Here is a 13,222-nt window from a genome sequence, read left to right as displayed (position 1 = left end):
GGAGAAGCTGCTGCAACTGGCTCTTTGGCGCATTGCCCTCTGAACAGATGATCCTACAGGCAGACCTTGCTCCTGGCCACAGCTGCACAGATTTGGAGCCAGTGCACCATACCCAGTGAAGTTACTCCAAGTTTAGACAAGCACAGACCTCTGCAGCCCCTGCACTCACCTGGTACGGTTCATCTCAATCTTACAGGGATCCAACTCAACATACTTCTTCTCCTCAAAGATGCGGTTTATGATTGGCTTGAGGACCTCGCTGAGGTACGGCATCCCAACCACCTGCAGGGAACAAGAAGGGTCCAGTGACGAGAGAGAAATGGGGGGGAAGCAAGGACAGGGGAGACCAGGAAGTGAAGAGAAAAAGGAAGGAAGGCTGAAGAGAAGCCAGAATGAAATGGGAGAAGTTTGAGAGAATCCAGAGAAGAGCCACTTGTATTATTAGAGGCCTGAAGAGCAAGCCATATGAGGAAAGGCTGACAGATATGGGACTATTCAACCTAGAAAAGAGAAAACTTTGGGGGGATTGGCGGCAGCTTATAAATATATCAGGGGAGAGCATCAGGGGCTAGGTGAACAACTATTCACCAAATCATTTTCACCGAAGTGCCCCAGGGGAAAACCAAGAGCAACGGTCATAAACTCCTAGAAAACTTTTAGCTCAATGACATGGCACAGATGGGTTATTATTGACAACAGCAGATTTCCCAGAATTTGCTGGGACACTCTCTTGTCTACTCACCTTCATGAACTGCTCCATGGATTTGGAAGCCAGCGAGTTGGAGCGGAAGAGTGTGTTTGGGTCAGCTGGAAGAAAAGAGCACAAGATGGGTTTCCAGACCAGCAGCAACCTGGGCATCATTGAACACACTGGACTGACTGCTCCCATGGCACTGAGCACCACAGTGCCTTGTGCGCCGACTCCATCCCACAATGCGCTGCAAGACTAAGCCTCCCCAGGCACTGTTCCAGCAGCAATGGGCAAAGGCAAAGGTACCTTAAGGCAAACTGTCACTGCTTTCAGCCTGTAGGCCAGTGGCAGAGGGAAAGAGAGAAAGATACTGAAAGGAGCAAGCAAAGGGCAGCAGATGGGTCTTCAGAGGAGACTGGAAAGGCTCCAGCACATATGAGGAGAAGGGTATGTTAGAACAACCCTGAGGCAGCTCTGATTTACATGGGAGGTTGGGCAGGCCCTGGAATACAAAGACACCTTAAAGCAGGGATGGGCAATTATTTGGGCTGGAAGGCCACTTGGGGAGTTTTGGTGAGCTGTTGCAGACCAGTTCAGGTCAGGTCAGCACCACCTTCCCCACCCCCTCCACGCACAATAGCTCACCAAAACTCCCCAGATGGCTCTGCCTGGCACTCAGCCTGGTGAATGGGATGGGGCTGTGGGCAGAGAATGGCATTCAGGAGCCAGATGTGTGGGTAGGGCTGTGGGCAGGGCTGGGATCAGGATCACTGGATAGTGACAATGTGGGGCTGTGGCCTGGGGCACAGCCATGATCCACTGCCTGCAATTCCCTGTGACAGGCACTGGTTCCATGGGCAGGACTGTGCAGCTGAGCACGTGGGATGAGGCCGTGGGCAAGTGGGGTGTGGCGTCTGGGAGCAGGACAGGCAGGCAGTGCCAGGGCCAGGACCAGGATCAGGATCATGGGGTGGTGACAGCACCAAGACTGAGCCACAATCTGCTTCTTACACATCCCTGCCCGCAGAACCAGCACCCATCACCAGGACATGTGGGTAGTGGATCTTGGTTCTGTCCTATGATCTTGACCCCGGCTCCAGCCCCAGCCCTGGCCCCACCCGCCTGTCTGGTTCCCAGATGCTGCTTCCTGCCTGCCTGCAACCCTGTCCATCTGCTCGCGTCCTGCTCCATCCAGTAGACCTGGCAGCAGGTGTGGGGTGGACAGGCTGGGGTGCCCGGGCAACAGGCTCAGATCCAGCAGTGGCAAAGACTGGCAGTGACAGCCACAAGGAGCCACTGCTGTGAGGGCTGCCAGGAAGCGAACCCATCTGCCGTGCTGCCCCAGCCCTGCTGCACACTGGGGGGCAGTGGGACTGGCTGCAGAAGCCATGGCCTGGTTTTCTCTCCCCCATGCCTGGACCAGGTGAGGCTGAGGGCCCCACTGTGGGCTGAACAAAATCACTTGGTGGGCTAGATCTGGCCCATGGGCCATATTTTGCCCACAGCTACCTTAAAGCCACAAGGAGCTTCCCTTCAGCCCTACTTCAAGGGCAGGAAAGGCATAAGTGAGAACGAGGGCTTAATGTCATCCATGCTCATCCCTACCACGTACCAAGTCTCAGGTAGACACAAGTAGACAGGCCACTGCCCATGGGCTTCATCCTGCAGGGTCAGGCAGGCAGCCAAGAGAGCACCCTGATCACTATGACCACCCTGCCCAGCTGCACAACCCTAGACATAGCTCCTGCTATGGCCTGGTGCCTGTCACCACCTAGGTACTGACACCAGCTGGCACCAGGCTCACTGGCACCACCCACGCACTGCTATCAATGGGTGCTGAGGTGATAGGATGTTCCCTTGGCAAATGCTCACCAAGTGTTAGGGACAGATTACAGCTGGCTGGATACAGAATTCAGATCTGAACCACAGACGGGGTGCCTGGATCCAGAGCCCAGTTCAGCCCACTACAAAGGCAGGGCAAGCATGATCTTCTGAACTAGATTATACGCACCTGAGGGGAGAGGGCCTTGTCACTCTTATTTTTTAGTTTTTGGTAGTCTAGATCTTGACACTGGAATTCCACCGTGCCTGGTACTGTACAGACACATAAGGAACGAGCCTCTGTAGGGTACAGGCCCTACCATGTCATGATACAAGACAGAGGAGGGGAAAACTGACTTGCCTAAGGTCACACAGTAGATCAGTGGCAGAAGGAGGAATTGAACCCCAGCATCCTGGCTCCCAACCCAGTGCCCCAGACACCCAGCTTGGCATCACACTGGCCTCACACCAGCTCTTCCTCAGGAGGAGAGAAGATGCACTTGGGCTGGCTTCCACAATGCTGGCCCAGCAAAGCCTTCCTGGCCCCACAGACTCCCAGAGGAAGGCTAGAACTGTCTTCAAACCATCTCCATCTGTCAAACAGTGCCAAGTGTGGGGCTTATGCTTTGTTTATATTTGATGTAGTTAGTCTATAAGGTGCACATCTACCCTGAATTCTGCATCAAATGTGCTCAGTGTTTAGGTCCCATGGCCCATTCTCCTGTCCCCACCACTCACCACAGAGTCTGGGGGTCTCTATGGAAACACAAGAAGAGTACCTTAGGCCCAAACAAGAAGCACTAGTAGAGCTGAGGAAAGCAGTCAATGATGGGTGAGGATGGGAGACCTGATTGATCAGGTCCCAGTGTGAAGCAAGGGCTATCTGTGGCTTGAAAAGGGTAGGAGGTTCCCCTCTCCCCACCCAACCCTGGGGCCCATATACTTGGATCCAAGCGGTAGTGTCGCTGGCAGGGCTTGCTCTGATTTCCAACAGGCTTGTGTTCCCAGCAGCAGCAAGAGGAGAGTGACCAGGAAGCGCACAAGGAAGCACCGAGCAGGGAAGGAGGCACAATGAGTTCAAGGCTGACTTCAGTTCTACTAACACTGACCCCATCCCTCTGCTTCCTAAGAGAAGTTATGCCCAGTGCTCTGGGTCAGGGATCAAGGGACCCCACCACACACCACAAAGTCAGGCCTGCTTAGCAGGGTTGTGGTTTCCTTTGGGTCCCCTTCAGTCAGGGCCTGGGATCCAAGAGCTCTCAGGAGGCCCAGGGGCCAGCACTTACTGGTCCTGGTCACCTCCCGCAGGTTGAGGTAGTCCAGAAAGGGCACAGCCAGGCCTTGTCCCAGGAAGATTTTCACCAGCTTCATGGCCACATCCTGGCGGCTTTCCACGGAGCTGATCTCCTCCAGGATAGCCAATGGAGTGACGTGCTCCTCCTGCAACACAGTAGGGCAGCAGTGCTGGATGGGCACACCTCCACCACATGCCCTGGAAAGCGCTGGCTCTGTGCTGCCTTGGGGAAGCCACCCACCCTCTCTGCTCCACCTCAGGAAGGGCTGGCTCTGATCCTCCACCTCCTCTGCCCCTTCTCCAGCTGTGCCACTCACTGCAGCAAAGGTCTCACCATCTTATTTGGAAGCCAGCGCTTGCTACTAGGCTTCTGCAACTCAAGGCTGAACCAGCAGAGGGCGCCTGAACCCCCAGCACCTGGCGATGGGCAGCCAGGAGCAGGAGCTGCAGAATGGGCAAGAGGCCGGCAGCAGCTGCAGAGTCCTGCCATGGAGTGTGGTCACTGCCACCCCTGCACCGTGCTGCCCCTAGGAGTGGGTGGGGGTAGGAACTATTAGGAGGTTTGGCTTGGGGCTGTTCCTTGGGCCTGAGGTTTTGCACCTCATTTCAGCCCTAGCGAAGCATCTCCTGTCAGCAATTGGACCCATGGAGGGCAGGAGTCTGGGGAGCCCTGGGCTGGAAGCATCTACAGCTTGTGCCTTCAGGTTCATAGAATCACAGAAAATTAGGGTTGGAAGGGACCTTAGGAGGTCATCTAGTCCAGCCCCTTGCTCAAAGCGGGACCATCTCCAACTAGATCATTTCAGCCAGGGCTTTCTCTAGCTGGGTCTTAGAAACCTCCAAGAATGGAGATTCCATTCCTCTTTAGGTAACCCATTCCAGTGCTTTACTACCCTCCTAGTGAGAAAGTTTTTCCTAATATCCAACCTAAACTTCCCTTGTTGCAACTTGAGACCATTGCTCCTTGTTCTGTCATCTGATACCCTTGAGAACAGTCTCGCTCCATCCTCTATGAAACCACCCTTCAGGTAATTAAAGGATGCTATCATCAAATCCCCCCTCAGTCTTCTCTTCTGTATACTAAATAAGCCCACTTCTTTCAGCCTTTCCTCAGAAGTCAGTGCCCTAGCTCCCTAACCATTTTCTTTGCCTTTCACTCGATTGTCTCCAATTTATCCACATCCTTTCTGTAGTGGGGGGCCCAAAACTAGACACAGGACTCCAGATGTGGCCGCACCAGTGCTGAACAGAGGGTAATAATCACTTCCCTTGACCTGCTGGCAACACTCCTACTAATGCAGCCCAGTATGCCATTAGCCTTCTTGGTAACAAAGGCACACCGTTGGCTCAGATCCAGCTTATTGCCCACTATAACCCCTAGGTCCTTATTCTGCAGAATCCAGAGCAAGTAACCTGTCATCCAGAGATGACTGGTGCACCCCACACCCACAGCCAGCCCTGGATCCAACCCCATGACACTGCCTAGGGACAAGCCATAGATCTGTATGGACCTGACCCACTCCCATTCCCCAACTGCCCCACACTTCCAGCCAGGCAGGGCTTTAAATGGACCCTTGTTCCCAAGGCAAGGACCCCCCTGAAGTGCACGGATGTATTTATTGAGTGTGAGAGGAGGGGAGGACAGGCAGCCTGTTAGCTGGAGATTTATCTGTCTGCAATTATCACTCTAAAGGCTTTGCACTTCCCTATGCCCATATATGCAGCCAGGGCAAGGGAGAAGAGCTGCTTTCTGCTTTTAATCTTCATTTCTCCCTGGGGTTAACCCTTTGCCATCTGGATACCCCACTGCAGAGCACTCTGGGGTGAGGATGCTTTAAAGGGGGTATATTGGGTCCACAGGATATTGGTTTTAGGGGGCTGGTTCTGACCCACATCCCAGGTTCAGTATAATACAGGAGACCTGTGGGTGGGTCTGTGGGAAAAGAGATGCAGAGGAGATACATGGGGATGAGCATGAGATAATTTGGATTGGGTTGGGCTGGGCAGAGAGCAAGGTTATGCCCATGCCATTTGGGTCACTGCTGACTTCCTACTCCTGTAAGGCTGCCATCTCCTTGCTCAAAAGAGATACCTCAGAGCCTGCTCCAGGCTGAAGAGTGGAGACCAACAACTGCCAGGCTGCTCCAGTGAGCCCTGCATCCCCTGGAAACACTGCCTGTGATGCTGGTGGGTGCTAGATCAGACCTCTGAAACAGGGGCAGAGAAGAAGGTCCAAGGACCTGGGAGGAAGCTGGGAGAGTTCCCAGGGAGCCTAGGCAGGCTTCCTGCCTTGAGCAGGTGGCTTGACTAGATGACCATCTCTTCCAGCCCTGCTTTCCTATGATCCTATGAGGTATGGGGGCTCTCTCAGCATGGGATGCCTGTGTTCTGCTTCAGGTGGGTGGGCAGGCAGCTCCTTACAGGCACTGCGAGAGTCCTGCAGAGCTGCTGGGCAGGGGCACTGTGACAAGGGCACCCTGTAGCTCCTGCTGGTGCACAGATACTGCAGCAGTAAGAAACTTCCAAGGTCCCCATCCCCTACTCCTACTGCTCTGCACCCTGCCACCATGCCCACTTCCTACCTCTGCTGTTCATCCCCCCTGCTCGTTTTATTAGCACGTGGCTCAGAGAGCCATGGCTGTGTGATGACACCAAACAAGGAAGGCAGCTGGGACCCACCTCAGCCGGGCACAGGATGGATTCCACCAGGAGCTCAATGAGGGGCTGGTAGTACATAGAGGGCAGGATCCGGTCCTCAGCCAGTCGAACTTTCAGCCTCAGGGCACCCAGCTTCCCTCTGCAATGGCACAAGGGGCATCACCCACATACTTGAACCAGGCCAGTGAGCAGCTCATCTCCAGCCAAGACTATGCCCTACCTCTCATACCCAAATACCTTCAAGGCTGAAGCATAAAACCAAAGCCAAGAATCCTCCAGCAGAGCTTGGCCCCTGCCTCATGGCAAGGGAGCTTCCCCTTGGTCATGCTGTGCCTCTTGATATCAGTGTCTCAGCTACAGCACAACACCTGGGCACTGGTGTGCTTCCCCCAAGGGAGGGATATAGTCCCTTTCCCCCACTCCCTCCTTTCAGCAAGGACCCTGTTTTGGTGAGTCACACTGGCATTAGTTACAGAAGCAACAGAGACACCCAGTGACCTTTCCATCCAGCCATCTATTCATCCATCCCTCCGAGTCTCTAACTTTCCTATTTTAAGGCAAGATGAATGGCAGTAAAATGAAGGAGCTCCTCAGAGTTCACTCAGCACTGGAGCATTTCAGTATGTGCTGGAAGATCAGAGCTGCTGCCTGATAGCTCCTGGGTCTGCTCCACTCCAGACTCAAAGCCCCAACCCAGCATGGGCTTATCTGAAAACAGCTAAGCAGTCTGGCTGGCTCCTGCTAGGTCAGGAGCAAAAGGGGCAAGGGTCATTTTGCATTAACAGACCCCAGGGACTGGGGGAGGAAGCAAAACTCACACTATTCAAATGCAAAGGCAGCTCCTTCACCTCTTCAGTGCCCATTGAGCATGCATGGGAAGGTGACAGAAGCTCTGGAGATAAATGACTCCTCTGAGGGCAGGCAGTGTCAGAAAGCCACACTCTACAGTTGTGGAAACTGAGGCACAGGACAGAGACATGATTCACCCAAGATGAGAACACGGATGGAAGGCAGCTGGGAACAGGATCCGGGAGACAACTGACGACTGCAATGCTCTGCTCCTGAACCGCAGGTCCCCTCCCAGACTGGAGCAAAGAACCCAGGAGTCCCAAGTGCCGACCTCTGCTCCACCTTAACCAGAGCCAGGACCCTAACCCGTGCTTTCTCTCTCTGCTCTTTCGTTCGAGTGCTAAAGGTGGCACCCAAGGCTCACTGTTTTTACTGTTTACCCAGCATCTTCCTCAGCACTGGGGAAGGGCAGGAGCCTGAACCAGCCTTTGACGGGGGATTTCTGCAGGGTGTCCAGAGAGAACTCAACCTGTGTGGGCAGAGAGAGAGGGGGGACAGTAAAGAAACAGGAACTCACAGGGAACAACACAGCAGCATAGCAAGGACAGTTCACACTGTAACCCTAGCCAACCCCTCCTGCAGGTCCCCCAACCCAGGGGACACACAGGGCCTCTGAGTAGCTGCCAGTTTCATTCATCCTCACGCCCGTTTTGCTGCCATTCTCAGGGCCGTTCTAGTGTCATGCACTGACTCCTATGTCCACCTGTCGAACCCTGCAGAGCCAGCATGCTCCAGCCCTGGGACAGGAGGCTGAATGCTTCTTCTGCACCACAAACATACGTAGGCTCCCTCAGTAGCACTAGAATAGGGCAAACTGTTCCCCAGAAGGGCACATGGCTGTCCATGAAGAGGAGCTGTGGTTATGGGCAGATCAGGGCTGTAGGAATCAAATCCAAAGAAGATACAGAGCAGGGCCCAGACACGCATCCTCCCGATTGTACTCTGCTTGCTGAGCCGGTCAGGACACAGCGCAGTGAGCTAGGTTGCAGTCGATTCTCGCAGGCCCCTCAGAGCAGCAGCCACCATCAGAACAACTACAGCCCTGGGGGGACTTCAGACCCAAGACCCCTGCTACCTGTTACCTTCTGTTGTAACCAAGACTGGGGTTACAGTCTCACAAACACAAAGCAGGGGGTGAGGGGTGGGGTGGGGAGTAATGCTGTGACTAATCCCCAGGGCCCATCAGCTCTAACAACATAAACCTCCCTCTCCAGAGCACCAGGAGCTGTCCTTTCACCAGTACCTGCAACAGCCTCTCTGTGGAGCCAGTTAGTAAAAGGCACCCCGTTTCAAGACACCTCCAGAGACCCTCCGCCAAATCCCCTCAGTTCACAAAGCAGGGAAGCTCTCTCTGCCAGTTCCCGTCTCCCCAGGCTGTTTCCCTGGCAGGAGGCTAGTGCCAGTCTGGCTGGGCTGAGACACCTCATGTGGGCTCCCTTCCTCCTTCAGGCAGCAATGTGGGGGTCAGGTGAACTGGGCAACACAGTCTGGTCCCTGCTGCTGCCAGGACACAACATTATGTTCCCTGGAGAGCACACGCGCAGTGATTCATAACCATTAGCCTATGTCTGCGTTGGCTTCTCTGGGGCCCTGATTTTTGCTTGCACTAGGGCGCTTCACGCCTTGCTGGCAGAGTAAACTGGCCTTAAAGTGCATGAAACTGGCCCTTTGAGAGCTGACCCAGAGCTAGGCTCACAGGATGCCATTACAGGTGGGCATTTCCTCCCACTGTGAGCATCCTGCCCTGACCATGAGCAGCACTGCCCTGGTGGGACAGGGACTCCTGCTCCTCACATGTCTGAAGGTGGAGGCTTTAGCCCTTTAAGTTGTTGGCCTCCTCTCTCCCACGCCCCTCATCACCCCCTAACCCTGCTGGGAGCATGCTGGCTGCCTCCCCTCCCTGCATCCCAAGGCCATTGCCAGGGCTGCTCACCTGTCCCAGGAAGTCATTCTTCCCCACCATGTCCCAATCCCACACCTCCATGCTCAGAAGGGGGCCTCTGGTCTCCTTCTCCAGCTCCCTCTCCTCCAGGTCAAACTCCAGCACCTCGTCCCAGTGGGGGAACCGAGTCTTCTTAATGATCTGCAGGGGGACAGAGCAGGTAAGAGTAATTAAAAAAACCAAACAAACAGGCTGGAAGGCAAAGCGGGTCCTGGAAGAACCTCCTGCTCCTGTCGTGTGCACCTCTCCATCAGTCCTCAAATGCCCCAGACAGATGAAGAGAGGGGTGGCAGGAATGGCCTCTGTCTCTGTTGAAAGCAGAGTCCTCCCTGATTTACACAGCAGGCAGGAGGGAAATTTAAGTCTCTCAGCACAGGCAGCCCCATCAGCCCCTGGTTCGTGCATGGAGGGCCCTGCTCTGCCCAGCTCCTCTGATCTCAGCACTGCTTGCTCCCCTGCTGTGGGTTTCAGGACCCCAGGCACATAGACTCACAGGGGGCTTTTCACAGGGAGAACTCCTGGGGCTGCCGTCTGTCCAACAGCAACAGCAAAGGCCTCGTTTCACAGTGTGCTGAGCACCTTCAGTTCATAATGACTGTGACAGGAGATTGGTCAGGATTCAGCCCTGTCCCATCTCCAGGGGGAGATGCTAAAAGGGAGTTCAGCTAGAGGCAAGCACTGCATAGCTAGTCAGCCCTGTCCACCTCCTTCAAGGCCCACTTCCCTTGCCTCTGTGAGCTGCCATCACCATGGCATCTGGGCTATATACTAGAGGGGGTTGGATTAAGGACCTGCAGGAAGCATGCTGAGGTACGGTACCACAAGTCCTCCAGCCCGGGACAGGTTGGGCTGTGCAGGCTTCATAGCCCTGGTGCCACTTCCCTCAGCTCTTTTCCTCAGTGGATCCCCTGAAGCAGAGCAATCCAGTCTACCAGTTGACACTGAAGGAGCTGGGGGGCAGGGAGGGGATGGTCACTCAAGGCAGCTCTTTGCCCCTTCCCTCCTCTAATGCCAAGGTCAGAGAAGATTACAGGTGACTGCAGAGGTCTCTACAGGTGTCCCTGAGCCCTGCTGCCCAAGCTCATCCTGGCAGGATGGAGGGTTATGGAAGCCAAGTGCAATGTTTGGAAAAAACCCAAAGGCTGTTTGGCAAACAGTTGGGTGGTGTAACATAAGGCCCTAATCCCAGCTGAGCCACAGCCCTGGGCCAACCACAAGGAGTGATGGGAGCCAGCAGCATTGTCCTGCAGGAGACGATATGCTTCACAAACCAGTACTGCAACATTCTTCAGTGACAGGCCAAACCATGCAGTTCCTGAGACCTGTTACAGGGGTGAACGGTTTTGAATGCATCGAGGAGCAAGGCTAGAGCCCAGGGTACCTCTAGGCATCCACAATGACAGTCTCTCACCTCATCACTGCTGGCTGGCTCTGACCCTGCAGGCACTTCCCACAATCCCTGGCAGCCCAGCTTCTGCCCCGACCTACAGATACCTCAAAAGGTCTCTTCCCTCCATGAGATAGGAAGTGATGTGAAAGGGGTTGGGGGGAGGGGGCTGGTCCCTTCAGCTCTTGCATGCAGGGAGGTCAGTTGTGAGATCTCATTCCCTTCGCTTAGATGTCACCCAAGGGCACAGCTCACGCCATGTCACATGTCCTGCTCCCTCCATAGCTGCTTATGTTCAGAGCTCAAGCACCATGTGGATGCATGTGAGATAGATACCACTCACCACTGGGGAACTGCTCTCACAGTTCCCGCTCATGCATCATACCCAGGAGCTCCAAGGGAACATAGGGATGCCTAGGATCCACCCAGGACCCCTCTCCTTGCTTCTCAGTCACTGCAGATCAAACCTTTGCAGCCCACACATGCAGCCTGGTCAGAGAATCAGATTCAGAGGGAGACCCTTCTACTCACAGCTGTCTCCAAGGTCTGGCCATTGCAGGACACTCGTGCAAAGGGGTCTGAGGTGCCGGAGATATCCCGGGGAGCCAGATCCCTGGGGAAAGAGGGAATAGGAGAAGGATGGAGGTGAGTGTCTGGTGCCAAGGTGGAAGTCATGAGTATTTGGGGGTGTCTCTGGAGTTGACCTAGGCTGCCCAGCTCAGCGGGGCACTCTGTGAGGACAGAGACTGACAGCTTGTTCTGCATTTGTACGATACTAGAACCATAGCCCTCCGTACGGGGGCTAGACCCAGAGGGATGACTTCGTAGTTCACAGACAAAAGCCTGCCCTTATGCTCACATTTCCAGGGACACATGCTCCTTGCAGAGGATGTAAGCAAGCTGCTGCCATTCATGGAGTTCAGGAAAACAGGCTGCCCCTGAACCAAGGGGGAGGGGAGAGGAGACCTAAGTTGCCCCATCACCCATCAGACAAGGGATGTAGGGCAGGACGGCAGTAAGAGCAGGGATGCACAAAGGACCTGCATGCCCCAGGCTGCTCCCAAAGCACCGCTCCTGTGGGGTGAAAGCAGGGAGAACTAAAGGAACAACTGGGAAAGGGAAAACAACCTGATCCTAGAAAGGGACCACAGCTCAGACCTCAGGCCTTTACCTGCCTTCCCACATACCTTGCCTGTTTTCCTTCCCCTTCCCTCCATCCTTTACCCACCAGGGCCAGGGTCGCTCAGCCAACCTCCTTCTGTTAACGCGGTTAGCCTCCAGCTCCTGTCCTGATGCTTATGCTCCCCCTCTGTTGTGTGTGCAGTGGTCAGTCACAGGCAGCAAAAGGGACTGTCCAGCCTAGTACTCACTGCAGCTGCCAGTTCCAGCCCAAGCAAGGACCCTCACCCTCTCCATCACATCAGGAGATAGAGGTGCTAGGGGGCTGAGAACAGGGCATAGGATCAGAGCCCCATAGGGATGCAGGTGGCAGTGGCAGGGCTTGCCTGCTGCTTTCACTACCAGGCAGTGGGAACCAATATCTATCCCTCTGTGAGCCCCCCAGTTCCAGACATCTCATGAAAGAGCAATACTTCCCATAAGGAGGTAGCACATGGACACCCATTTCTATGAGGAACTGCTTCAGGGACCCTCTACCCTACCACTACCACCCCTGTCTCCTCAGAGCGCGTTCCCTGGGGGAGAGCGGGGTCAGGCTCCTGGCAGCTGTTCACAACAACACCCCCTCTCTCCTGGCTCCTGCCCACTCCCATCCTCCACAGACACATCCTTGTGGCCACTTGGTTGCCTAGGAGCCCACTATGGTTGCTAGGGCAACAGGATGCTTTCTCTGCCTGGCACTGGTCTCTGACAGCCTCCTGTCTGTTGTGTGTGCGCACATCACTGCTCTCTGACAGCCTCCTGTCTGTGTATGTGCATCGGGGCTGGTACCCCACCCTCCAGTAGCAGTAAGCATGGCTGTGCCAGAGCCACAAGATTACATCTCCTTCATCTGGGACCCCACCCTGCTATTTACTCCCCACATTGAGACTCCATCCTCCTAGGGCAAGAAGAGTTAAGACTGCAGCAGAACTCAGGACACTTCGGTTCTAGTCCTGGCTCGGCTGCCACGACCCAGGACAAACCCCTTCACCACTCAGTGTCTCAGCTTTTCCCATCAGCAAGTGGGGATGGTGAGACCTGATTCCTCTGAAAGTGCTTTGAGACGTAAGAGGAGACAAAGAGCAAGAGCCAAGTGGTGTCCATGCTCTGGGAAGGAACTGCAGGCAATGGAAAGCGGGCTGGAAATGAAAGCTATAAAGAATCAGTAGGATAGCATCACCTCACAGCCTGGAAAAGGGGCCATGAAGCTACTGAGGCACTTTATCAATTACTGCGTGAAGAGATTTGTGGGTTAAGGGCACTGATCCTTTCCCCCCAGGACTCCTGAGCACTGTCACTACCCAGCTTTGAACAGTCACATGACATGATGGGTTGGCGTGTGCATGCATGTACCTGAGTGAGTGAGCAAGTATGCGTGTGTGTGGCAGGGTGTCTCAACCTGAGAAGCATCAAACATCC

At 54.7% G+C, this 13,222-nt stretch overlaps 1 protein-coding gene across 1 annotated transcript in view; it reads right to left on the bottom strand.

Moving 5' to 3' along the window:
• The window catches only part of RASAL1 (RAS protein activator like 1), a 54,366-nt gene that overhangs the window by 22,036 nt on the left and 19,108 nt on the right, over positions 1–13,222 (bottom strand). Inside the window, exons 6-12 of the mRNA XM_019506621.1 lie at positions 11,174–11,255; positions 9,247–9,396; positions 7,694–7,782; positions 6,486–6,603; positions 3,799–3,952; positions 743–807; positions 170–282 (exon numbers count right to left, since the gene is read on the bottom strand). Coding sequence (XP_019362166.1) covers positions 170–282; positions 743–807; positions 3,799–3,952; positions 6,486–6,603; positions 7,694–7,782; positions 9,247–9,396; positions 11,174–11,255 — 771 coding nt within the window. The remainder of the gene's footprint in view (positions 1–169; positions 283–742; positions 808–3,798; positions 3,953–6,485; positions 6,604–7,693; positions 7,783–9,246; positions 9,397–11,173; positions 11,256–13,222) is intronic.

This window comes from Gavialis gangeticus, unplaced genomic scaffold (assembly GCF_001723915.1).
Source record: "Gavialis gangeticus isolate Ggan-Ray unplaced genomic scaffold, GavGan_comp1, whole genome shotgun sequence".
NCBI lineage: Eukaryota > Metazoa > Chordata > Crocodylia > Gavialidae > Gavialis > Gavialis gangeticus.
Note: the sequence above shows the minus strand (reverse complement) of the source record. Positions and strands in the feature narration are given on the sequence as shown.